The sequence below is a fragment of the Camelus dromedarius genome, chromosome 10 (genome assembly GCF_036321535.1).
Source record: "Camelus dromedarius isolate mCamDro1 chromosome 10, mCamDro1.pat, whole genome shotgun sequence".
NCBI classification, from domain to species: domain Eukaryota; kingdom Metazoa; phylum Chordata; class Mammalia; order Artiodactyla; family Camelidae; genus Camelus; species Camelus dromedarius.
In genome coordinates this window covers 61,507,309-61,531,003 of record NC_087445.1, presented here as the reverse complement: position 1 = coordinate 61,531,003, position 23,695 = coordinate 61,507,309, and the positions used below count along the sequence as shown (strand labels likewise).

Genomic DNA, 23,695 nt, shown 5'->3' with positions numbered 1-23,695 from the left:
ATACTTCCCCTCTACCCAAGTTACTCTCTCCAATATATTCAAAATTATCAATTCAAAAAAGTCCACTCAAAATCTTCTCAGGGGCACACCTTAAACTGGACTGTGACAGAAGGATCCATGTGGATAAGGCAGGACCTCTGTTTTCTGAGCATCTCTAAATTGAAGAGATGAGGCCCAAACACTCAAGAACTTGAGTTCAAGGTAGAATAGCACAGAATGCCATAGACCAGAGGAGAGGAAGACAATTTCTGCTTGGGATGAGGGAGGGGTTTGCAGAAGAGCTAGAAGGTAAGCTGAGCCTCCTTCAAGAATCAGAAGAATCATGTCTTATACTCAAAGTTTTATTTTGAAAATTTTCAAACCTAAAAAAAAAATAGAATGGTAAACACTCATTCACTTAATTCACCTAAACTCATTAAGCATTAATATTTTGCCATATTTGTGTTCTTTCTGTACACATGAGAGTTGCACACAGCGTGACCATTGGCTTGCATGTATTCTAGCATCCATCTCCTACTTACTGCAGGGCCATTCTCATCACCAAGAGTGTTCATGATAATGCAGCAATATATACAGCCTATATTTTAATTTCCCCCACTTGTTCAAAAACATCTTCCATAGCTGTTGTGCCTTGTTTTGTTTGTAGACCCAGAATCTACTCTCAGGTCACATATCACATTTGGTTTTTTTCAGTTTTAACCTAGAATGTTACTAAATAAAAGGTGGTCCTAGAAGCTTGTTAGAAATGCAGAATCTCAGGCCCCACTCTAAACCTACTGAATCAAAATCAGTATTTTCAAAAAGGTCTCCAGGTGATCTATAAGCACATGAAAGTCTGAGAAGCAATGATCTAACAATCTCCTCTGCTCTTTGTTGTTTGCTTTTCATTGACTTTTTCTAAAGGTCCAGGCCAGTTCTGGTGTAGAATAGTTCACATTTTTGGATTTGTCTTAGTGTTCACTCATGATTATATATTCAGATGAAGCACTTTTGGCAAGAAAAGTACAGAGACAGTGGTAAATACTTCTTATTGGAGCATTCTAGAAGTATGTCAGGTTGTCCCATTACTGGCTATGATGTTTGGTCACTTGATTAAGTTGGTGACCACTATCTCTTCGGTAAAACACTTTTTTTCTTTCTTATTAAAATTTAATCTATGGGGTGATACTTTGAAGACATACGAATATCCTTCACTGAGCGGCTTTGGCATTCTTTGATGACCCTCGTCTGAATCAGCTAATACACAGAGGGTTGAAGAATCATTGCTTAATTCTATCATTCCTTCTACATTTATTAGCTGCATTTATTAGCTGCATTTATTCTTTAATGGAGAAGAGCTCTCCATTGGAAAGATGGTGGCACAGGTGGAGATGGTGCCGGCATTCATTCCAGGTGAGGCAAAAGAGTGAGGAGAGGTATAGCCCAGAAGAAGACAACCCCAGGTGAGAGGAGAGGCATGGCAGGGACAGAACAGAGGTCAGTCCAGACTGCACAGAGGAGCAGCAGGACTTAGGACTAGGTGGCAAGAAGCACTGACAGAGGAAGAGAGGATAGGCTGCCACCCCTAACAATAGACTAGGAAGATTTCCTAAATTCATACATGAGGCCAGCTCCATACTCAGCCTCCAGTAGCTGTTTCCATTCCTTGGGGAAGGAAGACCTCAAGTACTCTGATTGCCAGTTGAGTAGTCTTTAAGCCCTTGTTATTCAAAGTGTAGTCCCTGGCCCATCAGCACTGGTGTAATCTGGAGGCTCATTAGAAATGCAAAACCTAAGACCCCATCCCAGACCTGCTGAATCAGACTTGGCATTTTAGCAAGATTCCCTATGGGAGAAGCACTGCTTTAAGCCACCCTATTCTAATTACCACTTTCACTAACTCTACTGAAAGGAAGGCTGCCAATGAAAATAGTCTTCCTCCTGGAGATTTTCTATGACCTCCATCCACTTCCACATGGAGTTTCAGGAGAATTTTCTGCCCTGGGTTCATCCTGCTCTACATGGCTTGACATTGAAGGGCACTGCCTTCCAAGTCAACATATCGGAGTTTGAATCCTTTCCCTGCTATTCACCATCTGTGGGACCTTCTATAATCATTAAGTCACTTCTCTAAGTATTAGTCAATCATTAACTCTTAAGGTAAAGATGAAGTAAGATAATGCATATAAAGTATAAGATTTAGCCCCAGAGGATTAAGCACCCTCATTAAGTGCTTAATCCTGTTAGCTTGACAGTAAGAGAGGGATTCCTGGCAAAGATCTCATGGCCCGCCTTACAAGGCCAACTGTGAGGCCAGCAAGGAAGGAGATATAGAATCTGCCTGGCATATTCCAAACATTAGTTGCCTTTTGGCCATTTTCAATCAAACAGGGCATTTTTTGTCAAAGCAAATTTGGGAGCTGATTCCTCTGTACAGCATTGCTCTGTGAAAACAAGTAAGCCTTTCAAGGTATTGAGGCAAATTAAGCTCCTCATTAGGATCAAGTGGGTAACCAAAATAGCCAATGTTTTCAAGTACTTGCTAACACTTTATGTATACAATTATGATGTCCATATCCACAGCAACCCAGTGGAGGAAAGGATTATTAACTCAATAATCACAGTGATTAAAGGAAGTGGGAAAACAGAGTCCTAGGCAGAGAATATGATTGGGATCATGTCATCTTACCCGGGGATAAGCAGGTTAAACGTGACAATTCCTCTCCCAATACACAGAAACATTGTTGGGGATCCCCATCAGACACCCAGAGTCTGAAAAAAAAAAAAAAAAAGACAGAAATACACTTAAGGAAATGTAGCTGGTTGCTAATCATGGAGATGGAGTTTCCTGAACTACTCAAAGAAGCTGAGAGTGACAACCTGGGAGGGTCCGTTTGCTTGTGTCTGTGTCTAGTCTATGTGCTATTTACCTCAAAGCCAAGTTGCTAAGCAAGGTGGTTCACATTACCCCAGCCAGGACCCAAATCCCCAGGCAAGATTTGGGAGAGAATTCTAGGACTGAGAGGTACCTTGCCAAGGAGGAGATGATGGATAGCATTTAGTATAGTGCCTAGGGCATAAACAGTCCTCAGCAAATTTTAAGTTATCATCTCTTTATACTCCTCCACCTCCAAATGCAAGGACTGCTAAATGGGAGAAGAGATAGGGAAGAATGAGCTTTTCTATCCTTGGCTTCTGAAGACAGCATTTCTCCTTCGCAGTAGAAAGAGCACTAGAGAATTTCAGTCCAGGATCTGCCACTGACTCATGAGCTTGTCTCAATCTCCCCGTCTGTAAAATTAGCTTGATGGACTAAAGTTGTTGATGTCTAGGTTCCTGTCTGGCCCTGAATCTTTGATTCTGTCTACCATGTGTAGCCAAGGGAAGCTATGGAGACCTTGTCCTAAGAGCTCTTCATGATAGGGATAATCACACTTGGATGCCATGGGCCTTGAGTGAAGGGTTAAGCAACAGAATTCTTTCCTGTACCAAGATGCTTTGTTTTTAACTTCTTCCTGTCTGAAGCTAGGAAACCAGAAAGTCCTCAAATGACAGACACTCCCAACTCCAACCCCCATGTAAATTAGATCCTCCTCCCAGATACTATGTCTTAAAACCTCACAACTCAAAGTGTGTTCTGTGAGCCAGGAGCACTAGCATCACCTAGGAGCTTGTCAGAAACAGACTCCCAGGCTCCACCCACACCTGCTAAGTCAGACTTTGCAATTTAACAAGCTCCCTAAGTGATTGGTACACATGTTAAAGTTCAAGAAGTAATATCTCTAAACACTCTGCCTCTTTTCCCTCATAGCTCTTGCCATAACTTGCAATTCTATATGTATCTGTGTATTTTAAATCTATGCTTTAATGATTGAGCCATAAAATCCACACATATGACTAACATAATGCCTGGCACACACCAGGTGCTTGTTTAACATGTGCTGAAATGTATGACTCTCTGGCAGTTCCCAGCTGCCAGTGGCTACTGGGACGACCCATCGGTTTTGCTGTTCTAGCATTCTCTCACTGTCCTGGGTATGTTCCTGGGGATCTGACAGATTCAACAGTCTCAGTGCCGCGTTTAAACATCGATGTTTTTCTTCATGCATTTACACATCACACTAACCCATGGACCTGCTTGGCAGTAAACTAGGTGTTTATTAAATCATGAAATGCTGTTTGTTGTCTCACAGAGGCAACCTGGAGGGGAATTTTGTGACGTCAGGTTTTCCTTTAAACTGCATGCGTAAGCTGAGAGACCACAAATATTCAGCATAGTTAATTAGGTTAAGAGCTTTCAACTAAAGCAAAATCATAGAACACTAGAGCAAAGAGGGAAGGACTTTCCAAGCGAAGTTCACTTCCTTTCCCTTGATAAGCATAAGCCCCCAAATTTATACTGACTTCCACCATCTCCAGATCAGTGCTCTGTCTCGGGAGACCCCCAACCACTACCACTCACTTGGGCTGAAGAAAACAGCCATTGATCAGCAGCGGGAGGCAAAGGACAAAGCACTCAGAGCAACGAGAGACTAAAAGGGAACTCCAGGTGGTCCTAGGTGTTCATACAGAACACTAAGAGAATACGATGTGGGCAGCTGCTAACTGCATGCTCCGGTAGAGGCTGGGAAGTTGCTTTCATCCATGGAAACACTCACATCTCTCTAGGTCTTTATTAATGCACTACAAGACACTTCAACCTAGACAGGTCAAAAGATGAATAAGATACTCATTCCTTATTGGCAGGACACCTGAGGGATGTCTCCATGGCTGAGGTGGGGAGAAGGGAGAGTGAGACTAGGGGTGGGGAAGTTAGTCTCTGAAGAACTTATTATTATCGGTGTAAATATTTAAGTATCTATTTATGCTTATTACAGAATAAATAACATAAAAGATAATGTGACTATAGAAGTAAATAATATACATTTATGCTTATTTATATTATATATTATACATATTTAGGTATTACAGTCAAATATAAACTTGTAATAAATCATGAGGGCAGGGACCCAATTTAATTATTTATGGTGTCTTCACAATGCTTGGTATGTAATTATTCTATTAATTCAGAATTTCCAACCACAAGAGAGACAGAAATGTACCTTCCCAGGTATGCTTACAACATGCTTTCACTGTCTGATGAATCAAATATAGAAAAAAAAAACCACATATATTTATACACTATATTTGATTGCTCTTATGTTGACCAAGGCAGGGGAAAAATAACACATGGAGGTGAAAAGAAAAGCACTGGACTGAAAGTTAAGAGTTGCAGATTCTGGTCCTTGAGCTACTATAAACTCTTTATTACCTCTCTTAGCCCTGGCTCCTCACCTGTGAAATGTGGACAGTAATCCTCCAATTGTGTTCCTGATAAGCAGGTTGTAAAGCAAATGGATGAGAAAGCCTACTGTAAACTAAGACAGTGAATAAATTTTTTTTAAATCTAAGAGTCAGGTGTAACACAAATTCTAAATTGTACAATACTTTGATGCCGACCAAAATGGGGGTGGTGGAGTGGGAAGACTAGCTGTTCCAATCTGATGACATCCTCACACTGGTTTTTGTTTTTGTTTTTGTTTTTCTATTTCTTCTCTTTCAGGACTCCATTCCCAACCCACCGGGCAAATTCCACCTTAAAGGAGGTAAGTCCTCGAAATCAGAAGTAACTGTGCAGGGAATTATCCATACATATCACATTATAGCTGATTTACAACCAGAAACATCTTGAGTGTCCAACAGAAGAGTGGGTGGAAGCTGATGCGTCTCCATTCACCTGAGCAGTCTCTGAGCTGCACTCTTGTCCCCACAAGTTCTCCCACCGACCCTCAACTCTCCCACTAATGAAAACCCTACCTCTGGCATAGGCTGTCATGCGGACACAGACAGAAACACAAAGCAGCATTGTGTTAAGAGCTTAAAATCTGGAGTCAGGCAAATGTGGGTATGAATCTTTGCTCTACACCCCATTTGAGAAACTCAGTTCCTCATCTGTGAAATGGGACTAGTAACACCCACCTCATGAAGGTACTGGAGAAGTCTATCAGATCTCTTCTGTAAATTGTTTGGCATGGTGACCAGCACATAGTAATCATTAAATAACTGATAACAGCCAAAATGCACAATGAAGTCGAGAGCTTGTGAAACAGTCCTCCTCACTCCTCATATTTCCTATCACTGAAGTCACTAATTAATGCATTGTCTCTACTAGCCCCAGAGCGGTGATATGCAGTTAGGTGAACACGGAAAATGAAGAACTTTGAGATTCTCTGATGAATGATTTTATTGCACAGAAGAGGAAAAGTAAGACCAAGTGAAATGTCTTGTTCAGGGTCATATGGAGTCAAATTTGGAACCCAGATGTCCTCAGTTAGAAACCAGATGTCCTCATCTCTAATCCGGTGTTCTTTCAACCCCAAAACATTAACCCCCATCTCTGTCCTATAACATTTAGAATCTAGACAGCAAGTACAGCTGGGTACCAGACAGCTCAGACAGAAAAAAAAAAAAGTAAAAGAGAAAGGGCACATCATTATAGCCACCTAGGAAGAGACATCAGGGCATCCTTGGGACCAGAGGAAGGACACAAGTATCCGGACACAGCTCCTCACACCAATCCAGCAATCACACCTGGAGTTTCCTTTAGGATACCCTTAGCCATGCTTCTGCTCTCTGTCACCCAGAGACTTAGAATGTAAGGGGGAAATCCCCCAAACAGAGCAGCATTCTTTATCTTTCAAGGCAGACTAATAATTACAGCTTTGTCAACAATAGCTTAACTTCGGCTGCAATTACTCAGCACGTGACCTTGATTCCCATAATGCCTCATTAAGGTAAAAAAGAGCATGGCATAATGCAAAGGTAAGCAAGATTTTTCTGTAAAGGGCCAGGTAGTAAACATTTTAGGCTTTGCAGGCCACGAGGTCCCCGCTGTAACAAGTCCACTCTGCTGCTGTAGTGCAGAAGCAGCCATAGACTCCATGCAAATCAGCAGGCATGACTGCAGGCCTGTGAAACCTCACTCACAGAAGGAGGTGGTAGCTTGGATCTCACCAGGGCTTGCTGACCCCTATCATGGAAACAGTACAGGCTTTGGAATCAGAACACAGAGCCTTGCAAAAAGCCAAATACAGTGAGGGAATGTCATTTTCCCTTCCCCACTCCCACCACTCAACATCCATCCAGACTGTCCAAGTTTGGACCAGAACTTCATTTTTCAAGAGGGGGAGGTGATCTTTAAGAAGAACATGATCTCAGTGACAAGGGGAATTTTGATTAGGCGACACAGCCTCAGCCATTCTGGGTCTCAGTTTCGGCACTTCCATCTGCAGGCTGCCAACCACAGGGGCTCTAACTAGTAACCCCCTTTGCCTGTAGCCAACGAGACTTCCCTCTCAGAGTGTGTCCTTTCCTAAACGGGTATTTTTTGGTATTAAAATGTCCTTCCTTTTACAACATGAAGCTGATATAAATGGGAATTAAGTTGGTTTGCTTCTTATCAGTTATTTTTTATTGTTTTAATGGTCACAATAGGCAAAATAATAAGCTGCCCATTCTATAAGATCACTGAGTTTACATCTTGGAATAGATCATTTTGGTCCGTAAAATCCAAAATTTTGGAAGTCATGGACTAGATAACTTATCAGATCACTTCTTATATGGCAATCACTGTGAATCTCAGGACACAAATGAATCTAAAACCAACCTCAGTTCACAATTTAGTGTTTTTGCAATCAGATTAAAAAGTGCTAATAATTCTCACAAGAGCAATGAAACTTTTGTTAAAGACCTTCCCACACCTCCCTTGGGTTGATCTTAGCCTCCATCCTGTAAGAGGGCAACATGGGGATTAATACTGCCATTTTGCAGATGACGAGCTGAGGCCCAAGGAATCAAGGTGACTTGCCTAAGGTCACCTAGGGAGTTGATGGCAGAGCAGGGATCAGAATCCAGGGCTCCTCTCTAGCCCCTACATAATATGCTTCAGCCATGAAATGTCAGCGACCTGCCGTATGTGTTCCCTGGCTCTCTCCTGCTTTTAATGCAAGTCTCTGCTTCTCTTATCTTGGCAAACTGCAGGCACAGTAGTGGGGTGAGGTGGAAAGAGTAGTGCCTTGGAGCAAGACCCGGGCTCCAGAACTGACCTTCACACCAGCAGGCTGTGCTTCTCTGGGCAAGTCTTCCCTCCACTCTGCGCCCCATCTGTAACATAACAGCAATGTACTAAATGAACTAAAGGTCTTTCCAGCTTTGATGCTTTTATGATACTCTAACCTCTCATTCAATATGTAAATATAGAAGAAAAAAGTCTAAAACATGATTCTTAATAATCCTGAGGAAGTCTGCAGCCACAGCCTCCTCCCGTAACAAACCCCTCTTAAAACAGGCACAAGTAGCAACCTGCCCCTTTTGAAAAGCCGTTGCAAGACTTTACAGGCAGAGGGGAAATCATTTCCAGAAACTCCATGGAAGAAGCTCCAGGGGGCAGCATGTGGTTTGTCACTGGGATGGACACAGGCAGAAGCCAGACACTTCCCAGGGAGCCCTCTGCCAGCTGATGGAAATTGTCCACTAACAGCAGGAAGCTGGTAGCAACCCAGAGCCTCGGAAGCCGGGCTGCGTAAACACACGCTAAAGTAACGTAACACAGGATGACACTTAGCTGCAGGGAAACCACAGACAATCAAGCCTTTTTTGTAGTGAAATGATATCCGAGTCCAACACAGGGTTCTCATTCCTGGCCAGAAGACTTGTCACCAGCAGACTGTCACCTCACACCCACTCCACTGTGCTTAGGACTCAGCGGCCCATCCAGGGGCTCAGCTGGGACTGCGGGCCAGAAAGGACACTGGGAGGAGAACCTTTTCCCACACCCTTCTCCTCTGCTTTAACAGACTCACTGAGGACTCCCAGAGCCACTAAGAGGGTGAAACAGACAACCAACATGACCCCGTCTGCTACCTGGCAGAGCCTGTTTCCTGGACTCAGGAAGGGCTGTGGGGAGAGGAAAGCTTGTGCTGCTTCCCACCGCTCCTTGTTCTGACTTTCTGCCTCAGCCACATTTTGAATCTCATGTGTGCTTGTGTATGTGGCTTATTTGCCCAAACCCCAGAATACAGGCCCCTTTACCCGATTTCCCCAGAGCTCCAGAAGCACCTGGCATTTGCATACAGCAAGGCTGAGAGCAGGATTTAGGGTAAGTGGAGAAGCTGGTAGGGCGATGCCTTCCATCACAGAGGATGATGCAGAATTGAGTCTCAGACCCCTCTGTGCTTGTGCGGCCTCTACACTCCACTCCCTGCGGACTTCTCGAGGGCCCACACTCCTCCCTGGGGTTCAGCCCTTCACCATGCATATGGATTCACTCTCCCTCTGACCTGTTTTCCTGTCCTTCTTCTCCCCGTTTTCACCCCCCCCATCACTTCCCCTCACAAACTATGCAGAAAATTCTACTGACTTTATTGCAGAACAATTTTGGTCACCTTGGCCTCAGCCCCAGGCCTTCCCAAAATCCCAACAACCAAATGTCAGTTCTCACCTGCACTAGAGGAATTCTGTACACAACTTTTGAATCAGTTTTTATTTCATTCCTTTACTACATATATGTGAGGATCTGGTGGAGTGAAAGTAACGACCATTGAAGGGGGCATTTACTCTGTGCTAAGCACTGGGCTGAGTGCTTCATGATTCACTTGTAAGATCTCATAACAAGCCCCGAAGATAGTTATTAGCCCTATTTTGTAAGTAGGGAAACAGGAGCACAGAGAGGTTTACCAACTTGCTTAAGATTGCACAGCTAGCAAGGAGTGGGGCAAGACCTCAAAGCCCAGGCTGGCCTGCCTTGGAGCCCTTCTGCTTAACCAGGCTTGTACATAGTCAGGTGCTGAGGAAAACATGGCTGTGCTTCGTTCCAGTGCAACTACCAGTTCCCCAGGGTTACGAATCCTTCCAAGGCTTTTTATCGCTTCCTCAACACCCGCTCCTGCAGCTGTTGTCACTGAAGTATGCACTCTGTTGTTGAGCTTGGGGACAGAGAGGGCCACTAGGGCAACCACACACGTGGGTTTGCATGAAAGGTGGAGTGATGCAGAGCATCAACAGCCCACAGCAGGGGATCTACAGGCCAAATTCAAGCATCAGCCTTGCAGCTGGGGAGTTATGGGACCTGGGTGATTCCTTCCTCCCCAAAGCTACCCAGTTATCAGAGTTTGTTTTTCCTGTGACTGTCACGTGGCCCCTAATATCTACAGTTTCCTGGAAGCCCTGAGGAAGGGGAAACAGTGGATGGACTACGTGAAGGGGTCCTGAACCCCTTCTGCGCATTTCCCATCCTCACCTGAATTCAGTCTCCAGGTGCAGGCGAGGTACAAAAGGCAGAGACCTGGGTTGAACTTTGGAATACCTACATTCCAGTCCTGGGGCTTGAACTCGCAGGGACTGGAGTTTCCTGTTTTTAAAAATAACAGGAATGAGGGGGGCAAGACCACTGACCTGATCTGGCACGGATTTTGCTCTAAGGATAACTTTCTAAGAATCAAAGAAACATCTTGGGATTCTTTGACCATTTTACCATTCTAACAACTCACGATTTTTGCACGGCTTGGCAAGCTACTCTCCTTCCCACTCCTCCTGCTAAAAAGAAAACGTGGGCATTCAAAGAGATCAAGTACGGTTGGCTCTCTTACTGTAACTAGCAAACCCACCCCCAAAGAAACAATAAAAGCTGCCCACTGAAAGCAATGAGACTAAACCAAGGATCTGGCTACTCACCAACCCCTCACTATCCCTGGTATCACACAGCTGTGACCCAGATAGTTGCAGCCCCACCAGGACGCCACACTGGCAGCAGAAGAGGCTGGTAAAGAAGCAACAGCCTCCTCCCCTGGAAAGACTGAAAATAGCAAACAGAGACCCACTTCTATCAGATGAACTGAGCTGGGTCTGGATTGCCCAGTCCACCAGTTATTGTAGCCTTTTTCTTCCCACAGCAAGTAGGGGTACTCCTGTTCGCGGGTAATTGCTTTTCAGATAGTCACAGGCCTCAAAGAGATTATTTGCTTCTCCATTTACTTTAAACCCACTCACTCAAAACTCATCCTTATATTGTGTTTTTCTTAAAGCAGAGCTAACAATAATCAGGAATCTCCCTACAAGAAATAAACTAGAAAATAGGCCACTCGGAATAAGGTGGAAGAGGGTCGTGGAGAGGCCGTCCAGAGTGCTAAAGCCATCTATGCCTAATCCCCACCCCTCTCACCAGGAGGAGAGCGGAGATGCAGGAGAGAGGAGAGGAGAGGAGAGGAGAGGAGAGGAGAGGAGAGGAGAGGAGAGGAGAGGAGAGGGAGAAGACGATGGGAGGGGAGGGGAGACAGGAGGAGATGAAAGGAGAGGAAAAGGAAAACAATATTCAGATCAGTGAGAAACATTAAAATCTGTACTTGAATTTAGCACATACAAATCACAAGTCTCTAAATTCAGAAAAAAAAATGCCCATCTTTCAAATACATTGAGGAAGGGAGAAAAACAAAAAAGAAACAGAGGTGGGGTAGGGAGGGAAGGACAGAGAGAGGACGAGAAAGGGAGGGAAAGAAAGTCTATTCCTCAAACTGGCTTCACTATATATTTCATCCAAGCTCTCTGGGTACCACATGTGTTGGCTTAAATTTCCACAAGCCCAGCAGTGCAAGCCCTGGGCCAGGGAATGGGAGCCAATCATTACTGAGCATACGCTGGGTGGTGGACACCAGGCTCATTGTTATGCATTATCTCATTTAATCTTCCCAACTCTTCAAAGGAGGGTATAATTATCTTCACTTTGGGGAGAACTCAAAGAGGCCGAGTAATTTGTGTAAAGCCACATGATGTAGTCAGTAGCAGAGGAAGAATCTGAACCCAAGCCTGTTGGATCCCAAGCCTACCCGTCTAAGTGTGCTGGCATAATTCTGCACCTAGAATAGCTAGAAGCTGTTTCTTAAAAGTTGTTTAAAATGTGAGCAGATATCACCATATGACTCCAGACCCTCCTTGCCTTTTAAATGAAAGACTTTAGAAGATGCTTCTTAAATACTTCCAGTAATACCAATTCAATCTGCATTTAGTATAAGTGAATTCTGAGGAAATACCCATAGAGTCAAAAGGTTTTATCTCATATACTACAGCAGGTCAGGATTGAAAAGACCACAAAATCCTAAGTAACCTTCAAGTGACTCAAATGAATTTCAACTTGATCTCAATTTGTATTTACTGATGACTTTCTATGTGCTTAACACAGAGCATGCCAGGATGGGTAGTCCCCATATGCTGTTTATAAATCTAGGGTCACCTAGTTGTCCTTTGTTTAACAATTAGCCCATCCTGGAGTTTCTCCATCACTAGTTGGCCTGGTGGCATTAAGGAAACGTCAGACTGAAGCCAGCTGAAATGATCCATAGGTTAAGGACTCATTTTGATTCCAAATTCTACTGATAACGGAGAGACTCTCCCCTAGATGTCACTGTCGAGACTCTCCTAGATATTCCACCAGAGGGATGGAACTAAGAAGCCTGGACACAGTAAATGCAGTCATTAGGATAATTCCTCGCCTTCTTGGAAGGATTAACATACTTTCAACAGATGGAAGGAGGATTCTGCACACTTTCTGGGAGCATCAGATGGCCTCAAACACTTCTGTACATAATTGAGAAACCCCAATCCATCAGATAATGCCACGAGCTTTGGTTTAATGAGCATTTCACCAGCCAAATCACTCTGCTAAGCAGCACTGCTAAGCTGTGCCACTGTAAAAACTAGGAAAAGAGGAATAGAGGAGGAAGGAGCTACCATTTTCTGAGTGTCTCCTCTAAGCCACTTGCTGTTCTGGCCAGTTGACATCCATAATCTCATTGCATCTTCACAACATCCATACATTTGGGTTGACTGTTACCAACCCTACTTTACAGATGCAGTAACTGAAGGTCAGTAAGGGGAAGTGACAGGTCTGAAGCTAAAAGTCTTGACCAGAACCCAGGTGCTCTCTTTGAGGTGCACTGTGTCTGTCTGGTACTCATACCAAGCGGGAAGGTGCCTGGCACTCAGACCACATACCTTCTGGCCAGAATGGTAGGGTGGTTTGTTTTGCCACCTTGGGCACTGCTGCATCTTAATGAATGCGTGACTGTCCCTGAATTATGACTTGTCAGGGTTCAGCTCATGGGCCTGAAGTCACCTGCTAGCATTCTTCCAGGAAGAGGGAGCCCAGAAGGCTCATCAGTGCTTATTTTCCCAGCACCTTCAGCTGTCTCTTCAGTTTTCAGTCCAGCATGTATGGTGGCTGCAAACCTACTTCTTTCTACATTTAACCTTCCCTGCTCCATAGGAAGACTAAAAATCATGGGACAGAGCCCTGGACTAGGAGTCAGGAAACCCGTGTTCTGAACCCAGCTCTACTACTAATCTACTGTGGGCCTTGAACCAGAGCCTCAGTCCCTTTGGGTTCAGTCTCCTGCTCATAAATCTAGGGTCTTGATTAACTTGGCATCTAATGGCCATTTCAGGACTACTATTGAGATCTCAAGATGGGTTCCAGTCTTCAGGTTACCATTATACTGACCTCTAGATCATGACCATTTAAACCACCTTAAGCAACATCTCTCTCTCTCACTATCTCTGTCTTCTGTGCATCTGGCCAAGAGGGTTTCATTGGCACATATTTCTCTCCAGGCTTCCAAATAAAGCCCAAGGAAGTTCCATGATCCCTCTAGAGGAGACCAAAGCTTGGGAAAACAGCTAACATATCTCATCCATCTGAAGGCTTTGGTCCTCAGAAGAATTCACAAGGACTTGAGTTGTCTAAAAGACGGAATGTCCCAAAGGAGCAAGGACTCCTGGGATCTGGCCCTGCCTTTGTCACTAACTCATAGGACAAGACTGTCATGGGGGTAACAATGGGAGCACATGTGTTATGTAGTTACTAAGCCTGGCCAGATGACTTCTCAGGGAACTTCCATTTCTAGAAACCATGAAAATCCTTACAGAACCAGGCTGTTCATAACTTAGATTGTCCCCAGACCTAAAATGCTCTGTTCTACTACTGCAGGTATCTGGAAATCTTAATGTGTGAAGACAGACTCTTAGCTGGGGTAAAGCAAAACACCCACAAAGACAGTTGGAGCTGGGACTGAATTTCTGCCCCTGCAGCAGGCCTGGCAGTGTGCAGCTGAGTCTAGACAGCCAGCTGGAATCAGCTAAAAGGGCCCTTCTAGATCATCAAATCCACACTGCTCTTCATCTACTAGGGACATGAGAGCCCAGAGCAGGGAAATTCCTAGATTCCAAATCTCAGGTCGTCTAATCTGCCATGACTTACAGATTGTTCTCACCTCTCCACCCCAGTGTTTAGCTCTCCAAACAAAACCCCTCTAAACATCACATTCAGCTGGGAAATGAATGAAACAGGAGTGCATTTTGCTCCTTATGCTCCAAACATTCAAAATTCTAGGGATACTACAGGATTCCAGTTGCATGTAGCACCACCTATTTATAAATTACTTATTCCTGTCACATAATCAAAAAAGAAACTCATCTCATGGATTCACCGGGTGATGAGGAGACTCAAGTCACATGGCTGATGACCCAAGAAATATTTATCTAGGTCTTGACAAGGGCCTCATGACCCTCAAAATACCCCAATGCATCTTTGACCAACACTAACTGGTCAAATATTTGAGCTGCCAGCACTGTGACTTGGAGTGTGATTTGTGTGTCCTTAGTGAAAGCATTCCCATTGACTTATCTGAGAAATGGGGACAAGAATAATGCTAACTGTTAGCTGAGTGCATCACCTCCTTAAATTTCCATGGAGCCTTAGTGTTCGGGCCCCACAGAGCAGGCTCCCTGTCTTCCTGCTGACAGCCTTGTCAGATGCTAAAGGCCAGTGGTGCGCCTTCTCCTAGGATTCCCTCCAAATTCAGCAGCCTGGTTCCCCCAAGAGCTCCTCCAGTGTCCTGGTTCCCAGCCCCCTTCCCTTAGCCAGCACTTCCCTTAGCCAGCTCTAGTAATGTCATTCTTCAAGAGAGTGGCCTGTGTTTTTCCTTTCTCTTGAAACCATCTGAAAGACTCTTTAAGAAAAAATAAGATACGCCGATACGCCATGGCATTTGACTTCAGGAAATGCAAATGCTTCAAAATAAGTTGTTGTTTTTTTCCATCCTTGGGTTTCTCAGAATTACAACTGAGGTCAACCCAGCAAACATGCAAAGACCAAAGAGGAAAGAAAAAAAACCTGCATGTGTGAGAGGCAAGCCCAGGCTTGTACTTCTACAGCCACCTGTTTACAGATGCTCACCTGACAGATGCCATCACAAGTGGCACGGTGTGAGGGGGTCTCCAGCCAAGGAGCAGAGCTTGTTCTTCCTGTGACATGCTGGCCTCAGCCCAGGGCACGAGTCTTACTTCCTGAGTAATCTAACCTAACCTGTAGAACCAATGGGAGAATAAGGCCAGGTGTTATTCCAGCCCAGAAGGGAAAGGCAAGCCAAGCACCTGCATTCATCCTACTCAAGCCATAAGAACTTACTTGACACCCACAGAGGGAAGTAAGAGATAGACTAGATGATTCAATTCAACAAACGTTTACAGAGCATTTTCTGGGTTAGCAATGGAAATACGTAAACAGTAGTCTCTGCCCTGAGGGTTCATGGTCTAAAGGAAGAGGCAAACAGGCAAACAGAGGGAAGGGTCAAAGAAAGTTTCATGGAGGAGATGACTGCCAGGCTACGTTTAAAGCAAGGAATCACTTCCCAGTGAAGGGGAGGATTCCAGGTGGAATGGGAAAACCAATATGGTGTGTTTGCAGGCACTCCATGCCTCCAAGCTCCAGTTAAGTGATCCAAATTCCACTTGGGCGTTAGAATCAGATAGCCTGGGTTTGAACCTCTACTCCACCAATGACTAGCTGTGCCAATGGGAACAAAACATTTAACTTTTTAAAGCCTCGGTTTCCTATGTACAAGAGAGATGTCCTTATAGTACGTTTCTCATGGAGTGATTAGTGAGAATTAAGTAAAATAATGCATGTAACATGCTTAGCAGAATACCTAGAAAACAGCCATGAGTCAATACGTATTAGGTATTATTATTATTGTTGTTGTTGTTGTTCTTATTATTTCTAGCACTACTACTACTACTATCACTATTGGTACAGAGAGTGCAGGGGAAATAGGGGAGGTGACAGATGAAACCGCAGCGTTCAGTAGGGATGAGAACACAAGGGAACATGAATGCCACGTGGTGGAGCTTGTTCTAATCCTGCAGGGACAGCAGTGTCAGAAAGGGGTTCCAAGCAGAGAAGAGATGCAGAGAGATGCAGCCAGACATGCCTCTCTGCGATTTCTTCCGACTTGAAGTTCCACATCCCCAAAGAGGAGGCAGGGCCGGGGACCCTCTACCAGTAGTCACAGCGCATTCAAGAATGAGCAGCCCTCACTGTTGTGACTAAACACACCCAAGAGTGTGGGCTGCAGGCTGAAACAGGCAGGACAAGAACACTAGTTAGAGGGTAAGTGAGAGATGGGATGAGAAGAATGGAAGCTGGCCTACCAGCCCTCCTCACTCAAGAGACATCTGGACCAGAACCTCTTTATGCCTGGAGGGCAGATAAGGATAAAAACTGCCCCCTGCTTCTGCTGGGGGTACCAGTAGCAGTGAGCTTGTTCAGACAGCAGAGGGAACTCTTCACTTAACTTTCAACCACTCCTAGGCCACGTCCCACTGTAAGGAAGGCCAGGAGGGATATTTTCTCAGGCTTGGACAGAGAGGGCAACGAAGAAGATTGTGAACTCAGCAGATGCTACTCAAAGATCCAGTGAGCAACCACACTAGGATGTGGCTGCTTTCTCTGAATGGGCCTATGGCTGCCTATCCTCTGATGGGTGGCATGAATGGTCATCTCTGGTGACACCACCAAAAAGATGTGAATGTCAGTTGTACAGATAGAGAAACCAAGGCCCAAAGAGGAAAAAAAAAATTGCCTAGTAGTTGAACTCATGAGTCACTGCAGGAAATTTATAACTTTGTTCTCTGCATACAAAATAGTTACTATAATAAGAAGCTAAGCTGCCATCATCAGTGAATATATTACAAATATTTTTATTTCTTAAATACCATGATGACATAAACATTGTCCTTTTCCCCTGCCAAGGAAGCTTTAGATATCAGGCTCCCTGCTTAGATCTCTTTAATCCTATATCCTCTTCAAATTGAGCACTAGGATGTGTTTATATCCTCTGTCTAGAAAAGCAGCCTTGAGAAGGAAACCTGGTCTCTGGAATCAGATAGACATGGGGGTGAATCTCAGGGTTTCCATCAACTTGCATGACTCTGCATCACTGACCATGTCTAGGCATAAGATTAGCCTTGCAGAGTTATTCTGAGAATTACATCAGCTGAAATATGTAAAGGTACACAGACCAGGATTTGGTGCACCCTTAAAGGAAGGATGGCAATCATTACTACCAGTGTTAGTGTTCTTACTACCACTGCCTGGCTGAGTGACAGAGGACAATGTACTTCATCTGTCTGGTCCCCAGGCCTTTTTCCATCTCTCAAAGCAAATTAGTTATACCTCTCTCATGGAGTTGTTGCAAAGATCAAGTGAAGTGAGATACATATGGTGACAAGAATGGCACCTGGTACCTATAGGAACTCAGGCCATGTTTGTTTCCTTCCCCCAACTTCCAGTCTTTTGTAAAAGCCCAAGTGGAAGCAATCAAGTTTTTTTTTTTAAATCCTAAGGTACTCTATTGCAAAATGAGAAATAAACAGGTTTTCCTTTTGCCCTCAAAATGGAAACAGAATAGTCATTGTCTCATCAAAGGATCATGGAAAAAGATCTGGTGTCTCCAGTTTCCAGAGTAGAGAAAGATAGTTAATGTATAATCTCCTTATTTTTAGGGAACTGCTCAGAGGACATCTTATGTATCCTGGAAAGGGCTCCATTCAAGAAGTCATGGGCCTACCTCCAAGGTCAGTAACCAAATGCAGGAACCCCAACCAGATGAGACCACTTCCTGTGGCCTTTCTGAAATGTCTAAGCCAGAGTTCACAAGTAGAAGCCCATGGCAAGATGTGACCTGCAGATGTCTTCTGTTTAGCCTGCATGGTATTTTTTTACAATTTGGATATAAATGCCTTGGGGGCAGGGGGGCGGGGAGAACAGTACTCTCTAAAGCTCAAAGCTCCTGCTCCTTCAGCCTCATTCCCTCCTTTACGTTTGCCTCCTTGGCCTCTGAAGGCATCTGTGTCCCACCCCACCGTCCCTCTTCACTCACCTGTCTTCAGGTTGCGGGCCAAGTATACAGTACTCTTCCTCATGCAAGGGAAGCAGGCTCTTAATCTCTGCCTCTATCAAGTTATTCACAAGGGAACCACAAAATTGCCTTGTGCCCAGATTGACAGCTTAATGAGCATGTTGGCATGGGCCTATTTGCATATTGCAGCATGCCTCAGGGAAGAGGCCTCTTATAAATGAAATAATAGGAGGCATTTACACTGGGGAAGATGAGGTGCAAAGGAGATGGCCAACATCCTCTGAAATAGCCACTCTGCTCATTCTAAAACTTCAGTTTTGCAGTTAGATGAGTTCTTATTCTTCAACTGAATCACAATGAGGTTTAAAGGGAAGCAATTAAAATGAACATGACAGCTTCCCAGTCCTGAAGGCACCCTTACCAATCAGTGCTGATTTTCACTTGTTAAGACTCAGAGATCTGGCTTCAGACACCAACATGTCAGCTTAGAGAGTCTGCTAATTCTCTATTTTTCTATATATCTCAGCTAGGAAGAGTCCTTTAATGTGCACTTGAAGGGTCTACACAACTATATTTGGCCATCCTTTTTAAGAGAGGAAGACATTTAAACATTCAGACAATGAACAATTAAAGGACACATGTTTGTGTGACAGTTAAAAACAGATTCTCCTGGACCTCTTGATGCTTAAATTGGTTACTAATTGAACAAAATTGAATGCTTTATCTCTGATACTCTGTGCAATGCCTACCAAATAGTGGTCTCCCATTGACCAAACATTCATTGATTGACTGAATAAATGAGCCTGACAGTCCGAATTTATGGAGAATACAGTCTAGGACCTTATAGTCTAAAAAGTGAAAAATAATAATTAGAACAATAACAGAATAATGTAATAGTTAAGTGGAAAACAATTGTGTAGGAGGCAGAGGTCTAATGCCATGTGTGTTCTGACCCTCCAGCTTTATGCATTACAGAAGAGGAAGAGGGGTGGTTTTGCACCTGTGCCTTGACTCATTAAGCAGCACCTAGGAGTAACGCAGAAGATATTCCAGATGGCTGAAACAGCAGGCAATATACAGAAAACACTGGTCTTGAATAGGGAACCTTAAATAAAGACTTCAAACTTTCCAATCTGCATCTGAAATTTGCCTAATAATTCTGGGGTTCTTTTGTCCTTCTCTTTCCAGTGTCAAAGCATATAAACAAAACCAAGTTGTCTTGGAACAAAGATGGCATTATCCATGGAGTCCGGTATCAGGATGGGAATCTAGTGGTCCAGTTCCCAGGTTGGTACTTCATCATTTGCCAACTGCAGTTTCTTGTGAAATGCCCAGAACATTCTGTCGACCTGAAGTTGGAGCTTCTCATCAACAAAGATGTCAAAAAGCAGACACTGGTGACAGTGTGTGAGTCTGGAGCGCAAACTAAAAACATATACCAGAATCTCTCTCAGTTCTTGCTGGAGCACCTCCAGGTCAACACCACCATATCGGTCAAGGTGGATAAATTTCAGTATGTGGATACAAATACCTTTCCTCTTGAGAATGTGTTTTCCATCTTCCTATACAGTAGTTCAGACTGAACTGTTTCTTCTGGCTTTTAAGAAGAAAGGAACTCTCTGTCATACAGCACTTCATCCATCCAGGCACTTGGGGGGAAAAAAAGAAAACTTTAACCAAGACTAAAACCACGAAGGGAATTAAATAGCACACTTCTCTTTCTGTCTCTTGGGAAGATACAGCTCCAGGGTTAAAAAAAAAAAAAAAAAAAAAAAAAAAAGGAAAGAAAAGAAAAGGGGGTTTTGAGTGAAGTATCTTGCAGAAAGAAGGCAGGGAAGCAGTGTGGTGTGGTGGACAGAGACCCACACAGGAATCAAAAGGGATGGATTTAGGCCCTAGCCCAACCATTAGCTCACTGTATGACCTAGAGCTAGTCCTTCCCCTCCCTGGAACTCAGGATCCATGTCTGAAAAATCAAGGGGCTAGGTTTGAATATCTCCAAAATCTCTTCCGTCTGTAGAGACCAGGTTCTCTCATCACAGACTTGTGAACTAAGATTCCAGGCAGTGTTCTCAAAGCCCCCAGCCAAAGGCCCTGCACACTGGCATAAAACTGACAGTACTTGTAGTTCTGGCTGCACGTCACCTTGACACAATCAGGATTTGGGGACAAGATTCAGGGCACCTTGCCAAATAGTACGAACTGTAGGATCTCAAATGTGTAAAACTGAACATCTGATACCTTCTGGGTATTTGGAAAACCATCGACCAGGCATGACTCCACCTCAGTTAAGACTGCCAGTAAGTCAACCACAGACAGCTTTTGTTTCCTGTCAGGAAAGCGCCGTGAGTTCAGCAGGCACTCAGTCAGCATGCAGGGGTCAAGGTGACCAGTCATCCAGTCAAAGGACAGCCGCTGCCATCCCCCACGTGATCGCTTTCTGTTCTCTGCTTCAACCATCTCTCAGGAACCTATTTCTGAGGAGGATTTCTAAGGCCCCACAACATTGTTGATAGACAACGATGACTCTGAAAATGGTGAAAAGGACTTCTGAGGCCACGTCCCCTTCTGATTTAGGAGGCCATGACATTTCAATCAACGTTTACATTTGTCCATTGTCGGCTTCGAAGGAGCACCTTGTTTGTTTGAGAGAAGGACCACTGACTTGAAGTATAAACCCCTGAGGTTATGCATCAGAAGTACAGGGACCCTCACCTGCTATGCAAAAGAATGGAGCAAAATTTTGCATTTTTCTCAAATTGAAGGATAGAAAAGAAAGGAGTTAAGAATTCAGGAAAGTTTGTCAGAGAAAGACTAGAAAATATTTAAAAGAAGGGGAAAAAAACCCAGCAGTGCTGGTATGGATGAGAGGGGCTTTGGAGAACAAAAGTGGCTAAGGGAGAGATTTAAGGCATTTACTGAGCAGGGTGCTATGTTGACCCCTCCTAGGTCTCCACTATGAAATATTCAGTGAAGTCTACATTTCTCTTTAACATGTTTCTGTGAGTAGATTCTTTGGGAAGAGTAAGCATTGGGAAAGGTGTTGAATTCAGCAAGCCAAGTGATAGGTGGTAAAAATAGAGAGGTTTTGAGAACCCAAAGCTACAAGAGAGTTTCTGGTATTTATACCCTAACTCTGTAGGATAAATGAAATCTTGCTTAAACCAACTAATGCACTCTTGAAAAGGTATCTGCAACCTAAACATGTGTAAACTAAGCAAATTTTCTACCATCTCATACTCTAACTTGAGAAAGTTTTCATTTTCATTTATCACCAACCCTTCTCCGAGCTGAGGTAGGTACCTTATTTTTACATCACAAAGAGTTCTTAATCTTAGCATCTGTCAAGCAATGCTTTGAAAGCCAACATCTGAATACACAGGAAGCACATAATGTAAAGGAATCCAGTAGCAAAACAAAAAAAGTACAAGACAATAATCAATAACTCAACTTATAATACATAGGAGTGGACATCCTAGAAAGTTTGAGATGAAATTCTGTCACTCTCTGAGGGTCACCTACCTCTTGGGAATGTTGTGTGCAAATGATACCATCTATGCAAGTAAAACAAATCATTTTGCTAACTGGGGACCCAGACTACTGAAAACATGCCTCTTCGGTAAAAACTCACCTGGAGTTCACAAACTTCCACCCCCAAAATACACACGCACACAGTACACTGGTAGAATTTGTAGAGGAAGGTGATGAATGAGTTGATGAAAAATAACAAGTCAGGAAGGAAGGTATAACTCAAGTGATAGAGCACATGCTTAGTATGCATGAGGTCCTGGGTTCAATCCTCACTACCTTCTCTAAAAATAAATAAATAAACCTAATTGCCCATACCCTCCAAAAAATAAATAAAAATTAAAATAAAAAAACTAACAAGTCAGTGTAAATGTACTCCTGCCTTTGTGAAAATTCACAGGACTTTCTTCATCCACATTTGACAACTTTTCCTTCACCCAGTTTCTCCATCACACACTGATGTCTCCTGTAACTCCCTTATCCAACTTCTCAGAATCGCTCCCTGTCACAAAAAGGTTGGCTCAGAGAAGGACCCAGCACCCCTAGCAGGGCTGATATGAATGGGCACCAAAGGGAGGAAGTACTGAGGGAAACTGGGCAGAATTTACCACACAAGGGAGGCTTCCAGAATCCCTGGAATTCCACTGATTATTCTGGCACTGGGAGACAAAGCCTGTAAGTTAACAGAAGTCAGTCAGTGTCATCTGTGGAAAGATCCTGAGAGATCAGCTAAGCTAGCGTTTGAACGGAAGCCCAGTTTGGGGCAGAGTCCCATATGTGGTTGGTAGCTGAGCTGGGATTTGAGCCCAGCCTCCTGACTCCGTTATCTCCCACTAGGTCCTACTGGTCTCCGCCAACAGCCTTTGTATAACTCCTCAGGTCACATCTTTCCTGCCCTGCCCTGGAGCAGTTCCCAGCATTCAGGGATTCCTCTGTTTCTCCTAGCCCCTCTCAAATCAATCCAGGATCATTTTAATGTGTCTATAAATTCTGTACATGCTCAAATCACAGAAAAAGGTAGTAAAAGTATCCCATGATGTAAAAGTTCTCTCTCTCAGAAACTGAAGAAATATAAGGATGATATTTTACAATAAAAAAATTAAAAGCATGTTTTAATTTGAGGCTATGCATATATGTGTGTATGTATATGTGTGTATAAGTAGGTATGTGTATATAAGTATGTGTATATAAGAGTGTACACATGTGTATATTATATACATACACATATATGTATGAGTGTGTGTATATGCTTTTCCCTAATAATTGTTTTACAGATCATATATTTAACCTAGGGTCAAAGAAGGAAGTCTGTTCTTGCTTTGGATATTGTAAAACTTATGTATGCTTGTATTTATTTTTAATTTTAAAAAGAACAGAAAGTAATATTTTTCCCATGCCTTACCAGTGTATTTAATAACTATTACTGTTTTGCTATATTTGCTTCTGCTTCTTTTAAAAAAATGTAACAATACAGATAAAGTCTCACCCCTCCATCCATTTCCCTATGCCTTCCCCAGAGGTAACTACTGCCTGGAAGTTTGCATGTCTCCTTCACTTACATAATTTTTATATTTGTTTACCCATAAGAATATATGGTACAATTTTGTGCAGTTTTAAATTTTTCAATAAATGATATCATATTTTAAATAACATTTTGTGGCTTGAAATTTTTCACATAATGTTAAGTTTTTGAGATTTATCCAGGTTGACACACGACAATATAGCTCATTCATTTAACTGCTATATACTATTTCATTGTTTGAATACACCACATTTTTCTCATTCTCCTATGGATGAACATGTAGTTTGCCTCCCAATTTTGTTGCAATAAGGACATCTTCCTGTAACAGTTCCCACCACTTGTTGCCATTTTTCAATACAGCAAAAGTTCTCTTTGAAAATTA

General features: G+C 43.4%; 1 protein-coding gene across 2 annotated transcripts in view; it reads left to right on the top strand.

Moving 5' to 3' along the window:
- TNFSF8 (TNF superfamily member 8) overlaps nucleotides 1-23,441 on the top strand; it is a 28,168-nt gene extending 4,727 nt beyond the window's left edge. Inside the window, exons 2-4 of one of the 2 annotated variants that reach the window (XM_010997375.3) lie at nucleotides 5,582-5,624; nucleotides 17,908-17,979; nucleotides 19,452-23,441. In XM_010997375.3, coding sequence (XP_010995677.1) covers nucleotides 5,582-5,624; nucleotides 17,908-17,979; nucleotides 19,452-19,846 — 510 coding nt within the window. In that variant the 3' untranslated portion in view covers nucleotides 19,847-23,441. The remainder of the gene's footprint in view (nucleotides 1-5,581; nucleotides 5,625-17,907; nucleotides 17,980-19,451) is intronic. The other variant, XM_064490456.1, reaches the window with a different exon arrangement.
- The last annotated feature ends 254 nt before the right edge of the window (nucleotides 23,442-23,695 follow it).